Source organism: Limanda limanda, chromosome 16 (assembly GCF_963576545.1).
Source record: "Limanda limanda chromosome 16, fLimLim1.1, whole genome shotgun sequence".
Lineage (NCBI taxonomy): Eukaryota > Metazoa > Chordata > Actinopteri > Pleuronectiformes > Pleuronectidae > Limanda > Limanda limanda.
In genome coordinates this window covers 25,877,075-25,895,967 of record NC_083651.1, presented here as the reverse complement: position 1 = coordinate 25,895,967, position 18,893 = coordinate 25,877,075, and the positions used below count along the sequence as shown (strand labels likewise).

Below are 18,893 nucleotides of genomic sequence, written 5' to 3'. Positions count from 1 at the left end.
GAAAACTACCTATGGTGAAGGTAGTCGGGTCGACGTTGCTACTACTAGCGTCCGGCGTAGGAGGTGTTAGCTCCGGTCTATGGACAGCAGCTAGTTAGCATCGACGTTGAGTAGAAAAATGCTTGTTCGTGAAGCGAGAAGAGGTGTTTGAATGCAGTGTTGCCAACTCCTCAGCAAGGAAAGTAGCTATTGGCTGTCCTAAAAATCGCTAAATGACGTCATCGCCTAATTTGCATAATTGTAATGGTCGCTGTAGGACGTACAAAAAGTGAGAAAAAATCACTTTAATATGTTCAGAACTACAAATGAGCTTTCTTCTACAGAAGCGTATTGCATTCACTTGAAAAACAAGTTCTCTATAAAATAAAAAACAGAACTTTTTTCTCAAGTGAATGCAATACGCTTCTGTATTCTTCTGTTGATTCTTTTTTTTTTTTTATCTTGCCATTGAAATAGACCTTCTAGAGGTGTGGAAATGTCTTGATTCTTAGATGCATCCCGATGTGGACTCTGCATCGATGAGACTGAACTCAATGACTCATGTTTTCCAGTGACAGTGAAGATACATTGACACTTACATCTCGGTCTGTAAACCAGGGCAGGATCAGCGGCGGCTTTGCGCATGCGCAATTCATTTGCAGTCTGCTCTTCTCTGCTGTGACTGCAGCTACTGGGAGACTGACCGCCTGTGAGTGCTCTGGGACGGCGGAGGGGATTACGGCAGCACCCGCTGCTCGTTGAGGACAGTAACTGCAGAACGATACGTGCTTTCACGTCAGTCTCCAAAACACCAGAAAGTCTCCAACAACACCAGAAAAAGTCGCTAGATTTGTCGCTAGTAGCTTTTGACAAAAAAAGTCGCCATGAAGGTTTGGAAAGTCACCAGATATAGCGACAAAGTCGCCAAGTTGGCAACACTGTTTGAATGATGTGTGACGCCGCGACCACCGTATTTAAGGTGCCTTGACGCGGACGTCACGACTGCCAGCCTATCAGGGCTGGCGATTTGTTATAGTGCTTCTGTGAATACGCGCGAGGGGCGTATCCCATAGTGAGACATCAAAAGAAAGAGAACCAAACGCGCGATCATGTCGAGACAGAAATGCAAGCTATAGACCTGTTTAATAGAAAATGTAACCTTAAAATGATTTATGTAGAGATCTGGCGCTATATTAAAAAATAAAAAATAAAATAAATAATTAACTTGACCTTCCAGGGGGGGGCGGGAGGTCCCGTTGGGGGGGGGCGCAGCGCCCCCCTAATAGAATGGTAGGGGAAACACTGGGTCTGCTTAGCAACCCACAGTATCTGTCCTATTTTTCAACATGGAATCGCAGACTTTAGTAGAGGGATCACATCTGTTGAAAAGTTTTTTGAGCCTGCCCGAATAAAAATCATCAAAATGACAAGCAACTTTAAACTGATCATCTAACCAATAAAACACTGCTGGATCGACCTTTGACGTTTTACCACCTGTGCTCAGCATGATTTCTTTCCCCTTGTTGTACCAATATAGTTACGCATTTGCAACACAATATACATCCCTGCTGACCATTATTGGCACCCCTTCATTTTTTGCATTACCTGTACAATATCTTCAGAAATAAATGTAAATGTACCAAATTTATATCATGATCTTTTAATTGGAGGTCCAAAGTAATTTAGAAAAGAAAATTGTTTTTCAACTTGCATATTGTAATTTCAAAGAAGAAACAGAAAAAACATCATGTGCAGCAATAACGGCACCCCTCTTTAATATTTGGTTGCACACCGTTTGGCAGTGATGACTAGGGATGGGTATCGTTTGTTTTTTTCCCAAACCGGCTCCTAACCAATACATTTAAAATGATACCGGTGCCTGAACCGATACTTTATCGTGCACAAAACGACGCTTGACAACATTTAAGAAAGGCTTTTTTTATTGCCAAATAAATGAACTGTTTAAATATAAACAGTTAATATATTTATATATGAACTATATAACTATATATAAAAATATTAGTGCTGTCAGTTAAACGCGTTATTTACGGCGTTAACGCAAACCCATTTTAATGCCGTCAATTTTTTTAACGCGAGATTAAGGCAGAGCTGCAGCTGCAGCTTCAGTATCTGTGTTCGGATCTAGTCTGACCTGCTCTCGCTTTTCGTTTTAATATTTCGCTAACTAAAATATATATTTTTAAGCTATTGTAGCGTCCCCGCTTACACAGGACACGGAACTTCTTCGTGGTTTAGTAACCAACCCCCCCCCCCCATTGTTTATTGTTTTAAATTGTTGTTTATCATTTGCGCTTTTGTATTAAACACGAATTCTCTATAAAAAAAAGTTGTTTCACTTGATTTAATTTTGTTACAGGAGATATTCCAAATTATGTACTTAAACTTCTTCAGAGCTGCCAACTCTCACGCTTTCGCCGTGTGACACACGCCTTTGCATGTTTTTTTTGCATCCAATTTCTCACGCCAAAAAAAAATCTGATTTTGGGCCGAGACGCGCACGGCGCACCTCTCTCTCGCTCACTCACGTGCCCGCTGCCGTAGGGGGGGGACTCTACCGGTGATGATTCCTCCGCAGGTTCATCTTCAGAAACTATGTTACGAGTTTTACTTCCTCTAGAGCAGGGGGTTTCAACCGGGGGTCCAGGTGCTCATGCAGGAGTTCGGTTCAGTTCAGTCTTTATTTTTCTGTCTGAAATTTGGCAGCAAAACGAGACTGTGTCCAGTGATTTTTTCCTCTCTGTACCAGCACTGTGCAGGCTGTTAACAAAAGAGAAACTATCTTATTTTGTGTGCCTAGAACTTGTTTCCATTTGCTGAGATATCATAAGGGGCATTGTGTATCACACCTGCTACTGATGAAAGGTCCATGTTTAGTGATATTTACAGAATGTTTTAGTGGTTATACTGTGGTTTATTAATGTTGTTGGGCAGACACAAGAGGCACTTGTTTATAGTTGATTATTTGTTGTCTCTAGAACACATGTGTCAAACTCAAGGCCCACATGTCCTTGGGCGGCTGGGGCTGAGGGGTAGAGTGGTCGTCCTCCAACCTGAAGGTCGGCGGTTCGATCCCCAGTCTGAACCATCTGCATGCCGAAGTGTCCTTGGGCAAGATGCTGAACCCTCAATAGCCCCCCATAGAATAACAAAGTGCTGCAAGTAGATGCACTGTATGAATGTGTGTGTGAATGGGTGAATGTGAAACTGTACTGTAAAGCGCTTTGAGTGGTCTTCATCAGACTAGAAAAGCGCTATATAAATACAAATCCATTTACCATTTACATGTGGCCCGCGAATGAATTATATGTGGCCCGCATGATAAAATCTATTTACTATTAGAGCTGGCCCGCCGGCAGTGTTTTGCAAGTTCTCAATACAAAATAAGTACTGAGAATTCCTGAGGGTCAGTGAACACGTCGGGATGGGGCACGTGACAGTTCAAGACCAATGACAGGCTCTCATTGGCTGACGAGTGGGCGGGTCAACGGTGAATGACAGATCCCACAATGCACTGCCCGTGTGTCGGCGAACGCGCGCCTCACAGTCTGTATCACGTATCACTTGTGACAACTTTCAACTATCCCGCTCCCCAAAAAATGGCAAAACGAAAGGTGCCATTTGAAAACAGGAGCTTTCAAGACAGGTGGGAGGAACAGTATATGATCGTGGATGTAAAGGGTGGATCCGAGAAAAGATGAAGGAGGAAAAAAGTGAGGAAAAAGTGAGTTGACAGCTTATCACTGCATCATACACCAGGAGTCTTTGTGTGGCAAAGCCTTGAAAATGAACATGTGATGAGCATCATAACATTAGCGGTTAACTTTATCAGAGCCAAAGGTTTAAATCACCGCCAGTTCAAGTCTTTTCTGGAGGAGTTAGGTGCAGAATAGTGTGACTTGCGATGGCTGAACCAGGGAAAGGTGCTGGAAAGATTTTTCCAGTTGCGTGAGGAGATCTGTGAGTTTATTGAAAGCAAAGGGAAAGGCACAACAATAAAACGTTTCTGTGTGACATCACGGGGGGGGGGGGGGGGGGGGCGAGGGGGGCCCTGTCGTCACTGACATGTACGCTACAGTGAGGGCTCTTAAAACCAAGCTGCGCCTGTGGGAGACGCAGATGCTGCAGGAAACCTTTTTTTTCTCTTGCTACTACAGGACATTTGATTTTTCTTTGAAGTCAATTATTTTTGGCTGTTGTTTGCCTGTAGAAAATGTTTTCACTGGAAATTACTCTGGAAATACTGCAGATAAAGCCAGAAAGCAATAAATTAAACTGATTTTATTACTTTTATATTTATTTATGTATTATTTATTATTTGTATTTCATTTATTTCATAATTAATGTTGTTTTATCGGCAATACTCCATAGGCCTTGTTAGTTCCAGGTTCAATATGTGCACTAAGGTTCTTTCAATAAGTTTTCAATAAACGTTGAAATTGTGGCCCTCGACTTGAAGCAATTTTTTGATTTCGGCCCACTGCGTATTTGAGTTTGACACCCCTGCTCTAGAAGTTCAGATGCACTGGTCCATTACTATTTGAACCTCAGCATCTAGGGTTCAAAATTTGTAAAATTATACATTATATTGATTATATGCACATTGTTGTTATAATTTTTCAGTCAGTTGAAATAAATCTTGAGGAGAAGCATTTTGAGTTGTTTTGTGTCTGTATAGGCCTACTATAAAAAACACTTTTTAGTTTAGGTACTTGTACTTTTGATACTTAAGTACATTTCAACACCAGATACTTTTGATACTTGCTCTACACAAGCCTTTTAATTAAAAAATATATAAAACAACTTACAGCGAACTACGTTCAGATTCAATTTAACCGTGGAGTTACAGAGCCGAGTCCTTAATAGGTTTTATAAATAATATCTTCTAACACTGTGCATGTATCATCAGATCACTGCAGTGAACGGGACTGTGCCATCAGGCACACAGATCACAGAGCGCACAGGAGATTACAAGAAATGAGGAAACTTTCCAAATAATTTCCCAGAGGAGGTGAGGATCCACTGATGTGAGGGAATCGGTCCGATGCTTTAAATAAATAAATACTGCCGTGACACCGGTGCGGGGTTCTGCTCGATGTGTGCATGCGAATGGAAGGACGAGGAGGAAGTGAGGGTTCAGCGAGATGTGTGAGATATGTGATCTCACATATTGTTTTATCATCACTGCTGTCCCATAAAAGCGTTCCTCACCTCCACCTCACTAACAAACACCTCGATATCAGTGTCAGAAAGTTTCACTTCCTCCAGCAGCATAATTTAATATTAACGCCGTGCTTTGCATTGACCCTTTATGGTTGAAAGTGGGTGTGTGGAGGGCGGATTTGGAGGCAGATCCACGTACGAACGTTTCCAGGTCGACTGTGATTTATAAAGCAAACATTGCGTTCAGGTGTGTGTGCGAGCAGTTTTATAAATCGGAATTATCTTTGGCGTACGCCATTTTCGGCTTTTGTACGTACGTACACTTTTAGTATGAATCCTACGCACTCTTTTATAAATGAGACCCCAGACGCTGCCTTTTTAAGTGTGAGGATCAATCAGCTAACAGCTCTCACCTGTGCTGAGTGATCCTCTGTGGTGCAGGTGAAGGTGCTCTCCCAGCCCCCTCACCTCCACATCTGGCTTTATGGTGAACTCCATAATTTCTGTTTACAAATGGTACAGTATGACTTGCTCTTAACTTTATACCTGTAGATGAAACAGGGTTATGTAATGTTGGTATGTGTTCTCCCCCCCTAGCACTTATAGTGGTGCCCTCTAGAGCAGGTACCTTATCAACTAATTCAGAAGGGAGCTTAGGATTCTGCCCAAATACCAGTTGATAGGGGCTGTAGCCATGAACATTGAGCATACTGTTCATAGCCATAAGGTCCCAGTCTAGGGCACTGTGCCAGTCACATCCATTTTCCCATTTCACCTTCAGGATGTGCTCTGTTACTGTCTGATAATGTCTTTCCAGTAGCCCGTCGCTCCGGGGACTGTATCCTGCTGTTGTTTTGGTCTCAATATTGAGGTTTTCTGCCATGTCTCTGTTCTCCACATTGTAGGATTTTCCACCATTGTCACTGTTTAGTCACCATAGGGGACAGTGGACACTTATCCATGTTTGAATGAAGGACTTTTTAGTTTTTACAATGTTCCCTGCGCTGAAATGTGTGGTCGATGATTTGGAGGTACCATACAACAGTTTCCAACTCATGCTCATTATACATCGAAGCAAGAGATAAACCCACAACAACTGGCTGACAGTGATAATAAGGTCGGATCCTGTATCCTGTTGGCATCTGATTGTGCTGGTGGACCACAATCGAGGTGGCAGCTTATGGTGGATCCTGGCGATGGATTGTGGACTATGGTAGCATCCTATCGTGATGGTGGATCCTGATGGTGGTGGCTGTTGACCGTGGACTATGATGACAAAAAGACTGCTTGATATACAATATGTGTACTCAGATACCATTACTGACAATAATCCATCAATTAATTTACCTTCCATTAAGCTACAAAGTGTTTATTCTAATCAGTAGGGTAGATACCCTTATCTTTCTGATATTCTCCATTACACGGGCCAGGTTTCTACGTTCGTTTACCCTGTTAACAGGGTTTTTTAGTAGTTTTTCCTTACTCTTGTTGAGGGTTAAGGGCACAGGATGTCACACCTTGTTAAAGCCCTATGAGAAAATTTGTGATTTGTGAATATGGGCTATAAAATTTGATTCAATTTGATTGATTGACGAGTTGGATTAACCTGTGATAATTCTTTACTTAGATTTTTGTGTGGTTTTGAATCGAGCCCTCAATGGGTTGACCCTATTAAGAAAAAATGCAAAAACACACGTTTGCATTGGGGCTAGTGGCCTAATTAATTATGACTCAGTCACTTATATACCATCACGCTGTCATGAATGTTGTAAATTTGTTTATTTTGTTTATGTTGATGTGTTAACATTTATATTACATATCTATGTCAGTCCTATGAGATTCCTCACTTGCAGGTTTCTCTCAAAGAGTTTTTCTGGAAGTTTTTCCTTACTCTTGTCGAGGGTTAAGTGTGGATGATGTCACAATTTGTTAATCTCTATATCAGTGGTTCTTAACCTTATTGGAGGTACTGAACCCTGCAAGCTTCATCAGTGCATTCAACGAACCCTTCGTCATTGGACAAATAAAATATTATTTCTTCAAAACATAGGTATATATTTTGTTAGTGCACAAAATTAACCATGCATCAAGTGCACACAAAATCACGGTGTTCAAAGAACAAAACCAACAAACAGGAATTTCACACAAAAACATAACTAATATAATAAATAATATTTATTGCAAATCAATGTGATTTTTGCTGTTGCCTTTCAGATACAGCTTCAGAAATGCGCGGCTTCACTTTGGCAAGTGCGACTCTCATATCGTTTTCACAACAAAGTCTGTTCCTTTTCTTAATTTTCATGTCTACCATCCTCGAAAAGTATTGCACGCAAAAATAAGTTGTAACAAACGGTGTGAGTATCTCAAGGGTCACCAAAACGTTGAGAGCGTTGTTGTTCTGAAGAGTTGCTGTTGAAGCTGGCTTTGCTGAATGACGTACAATCACAACAGCCACAAGTCGACTACTGAGTGCATCAAGTTCCATGCAGCACAGATATCAAAGCTAAGCAATGTGGCGTGATCAGCTGCAGCCAATGACGGCCAAGCGGAGGGGGACTTCACGAATAATACGAGTGGGCTGAATTTATTTTGTGTAACTAATTTTTACTAAGCAACAAAATATTTGTAATCTGACAAGGCGAAGAAAAATTGTGTGTTGCCAAATTGTCTTCAGCCAATTTTTTGACGGCCGACAAAAACGTCCAGATATTGCCAGTGTGAACCTGGCTATACTGTGTGTGTCTTGACCCCTGCCGAACCCCCGAGAGTGACTCACCGAACCCCTGGGGTTCGATCGAACCCAGGTTAAGAACCACTGCTCTATATGATTATGATGATTGATTTAACTACTCCGTACCAAATGCAAATGAGTCTTCAACAAATTCACTCTTTCCTCCTGTTAGAGCAACAATTGATAACAGGTACAATGGCTTGTTTGATAATCTTCTCAATGATGTAGTAGGGCTGCTCAATTAATCGAAATATAATCGTGATTACGATTATTGGGTCAAACGATCTCCAAACTACTATAATCGATTTGAAACGATTATTTGGCATTTTTTTCTAAAGAGACGCACATGCGCAATTCAGTCCCTCCCCCAAAGCATTCAGCGCGGCCCCGCTGACCGGCACTCACTCTTAAGCAGCTGTGAAGTGAAGGAGGCGAGTTGTGTGTGTGGTGACCGGAGGTATTTAAAAAACAGCGCGAGTGGAAAACGGCAGAGTGAGGGCAGCCCCGTCTGATCGACTCTTCGAATCCGACGAGTAGCAGCACCACACAGTGTAGCGGCCGCGCCGCACAGCGTCTATTCTCCAGCGTGCAGCCGCCGGCTGTTCTCACCGGACCCTCGCGGGTCAGCTCGCGATTCTCCGCTTGTTGTTGTATGGAACCCGTTCAATGTCGGGGTTCGGGGGTAAATGATGATGGTCCTCATAGCCCCCCCCACCCCTCTTTCTCTCTCTCTCTCTCTCTCTCTCTCTCTCTCTCTCTCTCTCTCTCTCTCTCTCTCTCTCTCTCTCTCTGTGTGTGCTTGTAGTGGGGGGGGGGGCAGATGGGGACATTTAATAATGAGAGGAAATTTCAAAGTTCTCAGTTACAAAGTGTTTTTATGGAGAATGTTGCCATCATTAAGGGTTTGAATAACAAGGCACCGATATCCTGCATGGTTTCATGGAGGAATAAGACACGCAGCCGTAATCGGTGTTTACCGGAACCGGAAGTGACTGGTACTTCCGGTTAGTCATTAAAAAAAATAAGGGCACATATTAATAATCGTTTGAATAACCGTGATTTAGTTTTTGTCCAAAATAATCGTGATTATGATTTTTTCCATAATCGAGCAGCCCTATGATGTAGTATTCTTGAGGAAAAATGCCAAATTGTATCGATTTTACTTTGTAGATAGTAGAAAAATCTCATATCAGCTTTCTCTGCAATCACCTTATCTCCTGATTAATGAAACACTTGATGTATTGCTCTATTTTGTCTCAGCAGATGATGACATGCAAGAAAGCTGGAAGAACAGACTCTTGGCCTATCGTTTTGAGCTACTAATTGCTTCATGCCTCATCTTGGTGGTCGCTCTCGCTCTCAGCATTGGCCTAGGAGGTGAGGAGCTCAGTGTTGTGTGAACTCTGGACATTGAGCAACAATGGAGCCACTGGAGCAAGGGCTGCCTTTGCTCCATCAATTTATGATGCACTCCTTACATGTTTTACAATTTATGTTCCGCCTACACACACTCACACACACAAACAGCCATGTGATCTTGATTCTTGTTTTGTTTTTTCTTAGCTTTTTTCTCAATCTTGTCCTTGGTCCTAGTACCAAGGAAACTCTGTTCTTTCATTGGTCTCTTAAAATCCAGCATGCTCCTAAAGGTTACTGTTTAGATGACTACATTATTCAAGACATGTAGACCCCTCGACTAATTGGTAAATGTTTATACTTTATGGATGTTGCACTTTTATTGTTTAATCAAACATAGACCCATTCACACTCATATATAAACTCACTGATGGTACTTCCAACTTTCTCTGTTCTTTGTGCATGTTAGTGCATCTGAGTCTCTGTGAAACTATTAGGTCTCCTCTCATTTATAGAAACAAAACTGTGACCATCCACACAGCATTGTGAAAGTGGGAGCCCAGAAGCACTCTGGCGAAATCAACCTTTCAGAATTTATTTAACGTTTTAAAAGTAAAAAGAGCACAAAGACATGACATGAAACCATATATGGATTCCTATAAACTAAAGAGCTGCCACTTGACCAACTGCGGTGGCTTTTTTTTTCTACATTATTTTGTCCTCATATTATTGTTAGCTTAACCTCTGTTACAGGTATTACAAATTTGTTTGGCAAATGGTGATATTGCTAGTTGGCTTTCTGCAGTAGGTATGGGACAGGTAGGGCAGAGGGGAAATTGGAGTTGTTACCAAAAAAACATTTGTTTTGGTCTGAGATGCCATTGATCTAGAGCAGAGGTCTTCAACAGGGGGTCCGCGACCCCTAGGGGGTCCGTGGAGGTACTGCAGGGGGGGTCGCAAAATCTTTGGTTGATAAGACAATTTTTAAAAAAATTAATACTTTTTTTTTTTTTTTTCACGAATTTAAATGTCTTTCAATACACATTAACATGCATCCAACATATTGTGAGGCTGATTTCACCCTCTGCCTAACAACCTCCATCCATCCAAGATTAGGTAAGTTGTTTGCTACCCATCAGGGTCCGACATCTCACTAATGTGGGAGTATGTGTGCCATGCACAGATAGCTTGAGGATTCACTGTCTCTTCTACATGTATGTTAAAAATAAAAACATGAATCTGTGAATTACTTGAATAGCTCAGTGTTGTATGCAAGATATACAGTGGGAACGGAAAGTATTCAGACCCCTTTAAATATTTCACTCTTTGTTTCATTGCAGCAATTTGCAAAAATCAAAAAAGGAAATTTTATTTCTCATTAATGTACACTCAGCACCCCATCTTGACAGAAAAAAAACTAAAAAGTACAAATTTTTGCAAATTTATTAAAAAAGAAAAACTGAAATATCACATGGTCATAAGTATTCAGACCCTTTGCTGTGACACTCATATTTAACTCACATGCTGTCCATTTCTTCTGATCCTCCTTGAGATGGTTCTACTCCTTCATTGGAGTCCAGCTGTGTTTAATTAAACTGATTGGACTTAATTATGAAAGGCACACACCTGTCTATATAAGACCTTACAGCTCACAGTGCATGTCAGAGCAAATGAGAATCATGAGGTCGAAGGAACTGCCCAAAGAGACAGACAGAATTGTGGCAAGGCACAAATCTGGCCAAGATTACAAAATAATTTCTGCAGCACTCAAGGTTCCTAAGAGTACAGTCCTTACATAATCCTTAAATGGAAGAAGTTTGGGACGACCAGAACTCTTCCTAGGCCTGGCTGTCCAGCCAAACTGAGCAATCGTGGGAGAAGAGCCTTGGTGAGAGAGGTAAAGAAGAACCCAAAGATCACTGTGGCTGAGCTCCAGAGATGCAATAGGGAGATGGGAGGAGAGAGATCACTGCAGTCCTCCACCAGTCGGGGCTTTATGGCAGAGTGGCCCGACGGAAGCCTCTCCTCAGTGCAAGACATATGAAAGCCCGCAAAGAGTTTGCCAAAAAACACATGAAGGACTCCCAGATTATGAGAAATAAGATTCTCTGGTCTGATGAGACCAAGTTTGAACTTGTTGGCGTTAATTCTAAGCGGTATGTGTGGAGAAAACCAGGCACTGCTCATCACCTGCCCAATACAATCCCAACAGTGAAACATGGTGGTGGCAGCATCATGCTATGGGAGTGTTTTTCAGCTGCAGGGACAGGACGACTGGTTGCAATTGAAGGAAAGATGAATGAGGCCAAGTACAGAGATATCCTGGAAGAAAACCTCTTCCAGAGTGCTTTGGACCTCAGACTGGGCCGAAGGTTCACCTTCCAACAAGGCAATGACCCTAAGCAGACAGCGAAAATAACAAAGGAGTGGCTTCGGAACAACTATGTGACCATTCTTGACTGGCCCAGCCAGAGCCCTGACCTAAACCCAATTGAGCATCTCTGGAGAGACCTGAAAATGGCTGTCCACCAACGTTCACCATCCAACCTGACGGAACTGGAGAGGATCTGCAACGAAGAATGGCAGAGGATCCCCAAATCCAGCTGTGAAAAACGTGTTGCATCGTTCCCAAGAAGACTCATGGCTATACTAGCTCAAAAGGGTGCTTCTACTCAATACTGAGCAAAGGGTCTGAATACTAATGACCATGTGATATTTCAGTTTTTCTTTTTTAATAAATTTGCAAAAATGTCTACATTTCTGTTTTTTTCTGTCAAGATGGGGTGCTGAGTGTACATTGATGAGAAATAAAATGAACTTTTTTGATTTTAGCAAATGGCTGCAATGAAACGGAGTGAAAAATGTTAAGGGGTCTGAATACTTTCCGTACCCACTGTATGTTTATAAATGGAAGTGGCATGGCCACCCTGTACCTTGCACATGTTAAAATTAAAAACATGAATATATGTTCCCGTGTATTATTTGAATAGCTTAGTATTGAATGCACAATATCAGGGTAGTTATGTTTATACATGGCACTAGGCCCAATTTAATATAAAACACAATTTTATACAATATATATAGTAGGGGGTCCCTGCTCCATCTCTCCATCTGTTTGGGGGTCCTTGGCCTGAAAAACGTTGAAGACCCCTGATCTAGAGCAAGGTTATTCAATACAAATTCAGAGAGGTTCAGATAAAGAAAATGCAAAGCTCTGAATCTTTTGAATAGCTAACCAGAAATATGATTTAGTGCAATAAAAATAGAAGTATTAGATATAGCAACGTCTGTGTGTAGTCAACAACTGACTGTTAAATCAAAGAAAATATAAGGCAATCATATTTTTTACATATTTATTGTAATTATTTTCATTAAACTGGGGGATTTCAAAGTAATAAATGCTCTTTTCCTCAGTAAATGAAACATTTCAAACAAAAAATATGGAACGAGGGGAACAAGATGAACTAACAAGGACAAAGGGAAGCATAGAAACTAATATACACAAGGCAGGGATAAGGTGCAGACTCAATTTTGGTGGCCATCTGCCTCAAACTGTTGGGGAAACGGGTGAATGATCTGAAAGTCTTTAATTTATTATCTTGGGGAGGAGGGTTCCATCTTATCGGCCAAATATCTTGACATGTAGAGTGTGATTGCATGGCACATGGAACACTGTTTATTGCAGTTCAAGCAGTATGTATGTTAATATAGCAATGGCGATACATTTTCCATATATCATGCAGCCCTAGATAGAATACAAGGTTAGTGACATGTAGTAAATTATTTTAATGGTTTTTGGGGCAGAGAGATGGCAAGAGGGAAGGAAAAAAGTGCTCAGTGCATGACAGGTGTTACCCCAGCATTCTACGCATATACAGTGCCTTGCATAAGTTTCACCCCCCTTGAACTTTTCTACATTTCGTCATGGCATAACCACAGATTACAATTTATTTAATGGGGATTTTATGTAATGGACCAACACAAAATAGTCCATCATTTGGAAGTGGGCGGAAATATTACATGGATTTCAAAATGATTTACAAATAAAAATCTGAAAAGTGTTGAGTGCATATGTATTCACCCTTTTTACTGTGAAACCCCTAACAAAGATCTGGTGCGACCAATTGCCTTCACAAGTTACATTTGCAAGTCGAAAGTTAGAAATAGGGTCCACATGTCGGCAATTTAATTTCAGTATAAATACACCTGTTCTGTGAAGGCCTCAGCGTTTGTTAGAGATCATAACTGAACAAACAGCATCATGAAGACCAAGGAGCTCACCAAACAGGTCAGGGATAAAGTTGTGGAGAAGTATGAAGCAGGGTTAGGTTATAAATAAATATCCCAAGCTTTGAACATTTCAAGAAGCACCATAAAATCCATCATCTTGAAATGGAAAGAATATGGCACAACCCCAAACCTACCAAGACAAGGGCGTCGACCCAAACTGACAAGCCGGACAAAATTAATCAGAGGAGCAACCAAGAGGCCCACGGTAAGTCTGGAGGAGCTGCAAAGATCCCCGGCTGAGTGGGGAGAATCTGTCCACAGGACAACTATTAGTCGTGTACTGGCCTTTATGGAAGAGTGGCAAGAAGGAAGCCGTTGTTGAAAGTTAACCATAAGAAATCCCGTTTGGAGTTTGCCAGAAGCCACGTGGGAGACACGGCAAACATGTGTAAGAAGGTTGGGTTTTTGAGAAGGGGTATGAATACAGCTAGCTTAAATTATCGTAGTACATATCATGATGGTAGCGATAGATTGACTGTATTCAGTGCTGTACTATTTATTAGGGGCAGAATTTAGGTGAGATAATTGAGGTCAGCTGGTCAAGGAGGATAAGGGTGAAGCTGTCCAAACAATTAGTAGAATTCTCAGCTGTTCCTGAGATGTCTGTTTTTCATGATGTCTTAAAATCAATTGAGGAAAGGAGAGGGTAGATTTTATTTCTAATAGTAAGAATTTGATCATTTAAGAAGTTTATATAGACATTGCTATTCAGGGATGGGGATGGAGAAAACTAATGTTTATGATGTGTGGGAATGACGTGTTTGAGATCTGCATGATTGTCTTCCCCTGCTACGATGATGCCATCTGGATGAGCAGTCAGCTGTTTGTTGATGAAGACATGCATGTATTGGTTTTCACAAAGAGTGTTGGCCCAGTGTTTACAGATCTTTTTATCAGATGTTACTATGGTATACTGAAGTATAATTACAAGCATTTCATAAGTGTCAAAGGATTTTATTGACAATTACATTAAGTTATGCAAAGAGTCAATATTTGCAGTGTTGACCCTTCTTTTTCAAGACCTCTGCAATCCACTCTGGCATGCTATCAATTAACTTCTGGGCCATCATCCTGACTGATGGCAGCCCATTCTTGCATAATCAAAGCTTGGACTTTGTCAGATTTTGTGGGTTTTTGTTTGTCCACCCGCCTCTTGAGGATTGACCAAATTCTCAATAGGATTAAGGTCTGGGGAGTTTCCTAGCCATGGACCCAAAATTTCGATGTTTTGTTCCCCGAGCCACTTAGTTATCACTTTTGCCTTATGGCACGGTTCTCCATCATGCTGGAAAAGGCATTGTTCGTCACAAAATTGTTCTTGGATGGTTGGGAGAAGTGGCTCTCGGAGGATGTTTTGGTACCATTCTTTATTCATGGCTGTGTTCTTTGGCAAAATTGTTAGTGAGCCCACTCCCTTGGCTGAGAAGCATCCCAACAAATGAATGATCTCAGGATGCTTCACTGTTGGCACGACACAGGACTGATGGTAGCGTTTACCTTTTCTTCTCCAGACAAGCTTTTTTCCAGATGCCCCAAACAATCGGTAAGGGGATTCATCAGAAAAAAGGACTGTTGTGTCCTTCTGTGGCAGGGCTGAAATGCAGTGGAAATGTTTTTTGGGGGATTGAGTTCATTTTCGTGGCAAAGAGGGACTTTGCAATTAATTGCAATTCATCTGATCACTCTTCATAACTTTCTTGAGTATATGCAAATTACCATTATAAAAACTGAGGCAGTTATGCTTGCAACATGACGAGGGCGGTCCGACCCCATCCGAGTCTTCTCCAGGTCCAAACCTCAAGGTGGAAAACGGACGGTCTTCCTCTTCAAAGTTCCGGGACCTGTGCTCATCGTACCTGCGCTGTGATATGTACTTAGCGTTCCGGCACCTTGTGATTTATAAATGAAGCACTGGATACATCATGACCTGCGCGAAAGAGGGCAGAAAACTATGAATTTCACCCTCCTGCACCGCACATCCAAAGCCACTCTTTTCTCTCCCGGCTCTCTCACTCACTCTCACACGTACACACACACACACGACCCCGCCCCCCATGTCACTCACTTACATGCTGCGTTCACTGGTCAGGCACACAGTAGGAAACCAGAACATCATAACATTGTCCCACACAGCAGCTAACAGCGGAGCTGCTACAATGTTTGTGCGGGCCGCACTAACATTAAACTTTCATATTAAGGTGGGGGCCACAAAATATCGTCCCGTGGGCCGCAATTGGCCCGCGGGCCGCGAGTTTGAGACCCCTGTTTTAGATGTAGATGTATTTTTCTCAAAAGCACGTTAAGCTAAAAGCACACGACTTCTTCTTCTGACTTTATGACCTGTCAAATCGTATCTACTATGCGGTTTGCTCCAGCCTAGTGGTGTGGTGGTGAAGTGCAGTCATGCTGTGTTCATGAGCGTCAGGTAGGCTACGGTCTGGCTATGTCCCGTGGTATGGTATCCTATTTTAATTTAACGTCTTTAATGGTAAGAGACCACACAGGGATGGATAATGAGCGTTATTTAACATTAAATTACAATGTCACATATGGCAGACACCTTCAGATATGAGAGACCCCCTCAGATTTTTGACTTTGTTGCTTTCATGGGAGCTAGTCCTCACTCTCTGGGAGCTCGGCTCCCTCTGGCTCCCACGTAATTCGAACACTGGTTACGGGTCTTCAGCGGTCTGTGAACCTCTCCTGTCAACCATTGCTTCTGGTTAGCCCGCAAAGTGATGGTTTCGTTGGCAGTCACATCCTCGATGCATTTGGAGATGTAAGTTGTCACAGGCTCTGTGTACTCTTGTAGGTCAATGTGTGGATTGTGTGTGGCTGCTTGCTTGAAGATGTCCCAGTCTTTGGTGTCAAAGCAGTCCTGAAGTGCACACCCATATCTCCTTCTGGACTGGTTTGGTCACTTTCAACCGTGGCCTGTATGCTGGCTCCAAACAGTGATGTGATCAGAGAGGCCGATGTGGGGGAGGGGGATAGTTCTGTATGCTGTTCAGTTGCAGTGAAACCAGATTCAGTGTGTTATTTCCTGTTGAAAATTTGGTTAAAACTGTCTCTGGGTTGGCATGATTGAAATCCCCTAGCTAGCCTAGCCTAGACATCTCCCCGCTTCCCCTGTCTCTGTATCCTCTCACACCGCTTGCGTTGTCTCCTCACCTGGTTGGAGACAGCAGTCGGGTTCAGTGATGTTGGTGTCCAGCAGAGAAGACCCAAGCTCCAAAGTTTCTGAAGAGCTGTAGGTGATGCTGAGTTGTTTTCGCTGTCGTTACAGGTAGGGGAGAGCGGGGTAATGTGAGACATTTTTTACATTTGCTCCCCTCTAGGTGAGCTGAAATGATATATCAGTCAAATGTACACATTTCCCATTAATTCAGGATGTTTCCTAGCAATGGAAATGATCAGAATGACTTCAGGACAAAGGGCAGTGAAAATATGATTGTTTTTAAAAAAGTGGTCTTGTGTCTCACTTTACCCCAGCATAGGGGTAAAGTGAGACCAGAGAAATCAAGGGGGTAAAGTGATCCACTTTAAAACTACCATAACGACACATGTTGTAATAGTTACAATCCTGACAGCTAGATTGACAACCACACATTCCAAAACTAATATCGGACTAGTAACATAATCATGGGGATTGGTCAATTAAGCACATCTATGATTATTATGATTCATGTGATCTCTTGCACACCCTATCCTACCTGCACATTGTTTCTCTGTCCAATTGGCAGGGACAGGGATATTGTTTTTCTCTGCGTATTCAAATGCCAGTTCACAGCACTTAACTGGAGCAAGGCCATGGAACTGGTCAGCTAGTTGTTTCAAGTGTTTGGCAAGCTCCTCCTCCATCTCATCTTTGAATATTCTCTTTTCTCTCAGCTAATGCACCCCAGGCTACTGATTTTACTTCCCCTTTCTCTTTTTTCTTTATGAATCTTTTGAGGGATGAATTGTCAATATTTCTATCCCTTCCAGCTTTTCTTAAGGACTTCTTTCCTTGCATGACCTCAGCGGCTGCACTCTCCATCTCTGCGAGGGGTGTTTGGCCCCAGGTTGTCTTCCTGGTGTAGTTTCTTGGCATGATGGCTTTTCTACAATGTTTATGACATTAAAAAGTAAAACATATGTAATGTAATATTAAACTAAAATATGTTTAAGACCAACCTTAACTTGTGCTTCATGGTGGGGTAAAGTGAGACACTGTCTAACTTTAACCCACAGCATTTGTCTCACTTTACCCCACAGCCACCATTTTAGAAAAAACAACATCTCTTAGCAATTCAGGGTAATCTTTAGCTAGCATCAATCACATGGTTTTATATGTTGGAAGTTCACCAACATGTATGATATAAGTTTTTCTACCTGAATCAATTTGTTTTGACACAACAGTTGATGAAGTTCTGAGCAAGAAAATTTACTTTTACATGCAAAAAACACATTTTTGTGAAAAAACATCCTTTCCACAGCACCAGCACCAACTTCTCCTTCATGGGAACGGGAGGGGCTTGACAACATAATGGTCAAATGACCACAAATGTGTTCCGTTTCCTCGATACAGGGCGTGTCTCACATTACCCCGCTCTCCCCTACGGCCCTTCTTTTTTCAAATATTTGTTTTTGTAGTGTACTTGTAAATATAAGAAACAGAAGACTGGCTTTTCACTAGTGGATTGCAGGTGTTTTCGTAACATGTATCACAAAAGCAGTACAGGGTATCCCAGTATCCTTTGCACAGACTAAAGTGCTGCTAATAGATGCACTGTATGAATGTGTGTGTGAATGGGTGAATGTAAAACTATACAGTAAAGAGCTTTGAGTGGTAATCAAGACTAGAAAAGCGCTATACAAATACAAAACCATTTACCATTTACTACAACTACGGCACAACCAAGTTTACAAAATACCAAAAATGAAGGTAGTATTCAGTTACCATTAACTATAATTCAGCATAACTAGTGCCTTACCTCTGATATGACCAACCTGTAACATAACATGTTGGAACAGTACTGACAATAGTGTACCCGTTTTTTTCTTTGAAAACGAACGTGTCTCGTTCCACAATGGTAAAGGGTTTTGTATTTATAACGCGCTTTTCTAGTCTTGATGACCACTCAAAGCTCTTTACAGTAAAGTTTTACATTCATCCATTCACACACACATTCATACAGTAGATATTTTAGCAGCACTTTGTTGTTCTATGAGGGTCAATTCAGGGTTCAGCAACTTGCCCAAGGACACTTCGGCATGCAGATGGGGAAGACTTGGGATCGAACTGCCGACCTTCAGGTTGGAGGACGACCGCTCTACCCGTCAGCCACAGCCGCCTTGTCAAACAAGCACA

General features: G+C 41.9%; 1 protein-coding gene across 1 annotated transcript in view; it reads left to right on the top strand.

Moving 5' to 3' along the window:
- tmprss3a (transmembrane serine protease 3a) overlaps nt 1-18,893 on the top strand; it is a 48,974-nt gene that overhangs the window by 7,771 nt on the left and 22,310 nt on the right. The window contains exon 4 of the mRNA XM_061088083.1: nt 9,158-9,271. Coding sequence (XP_060944066.1) covers nt 9,158-9,271 — 114 coding nt within the window. The remainder of the gene's footprint in view (nt 1-9,157; nt 9,272-18,893) is intronic.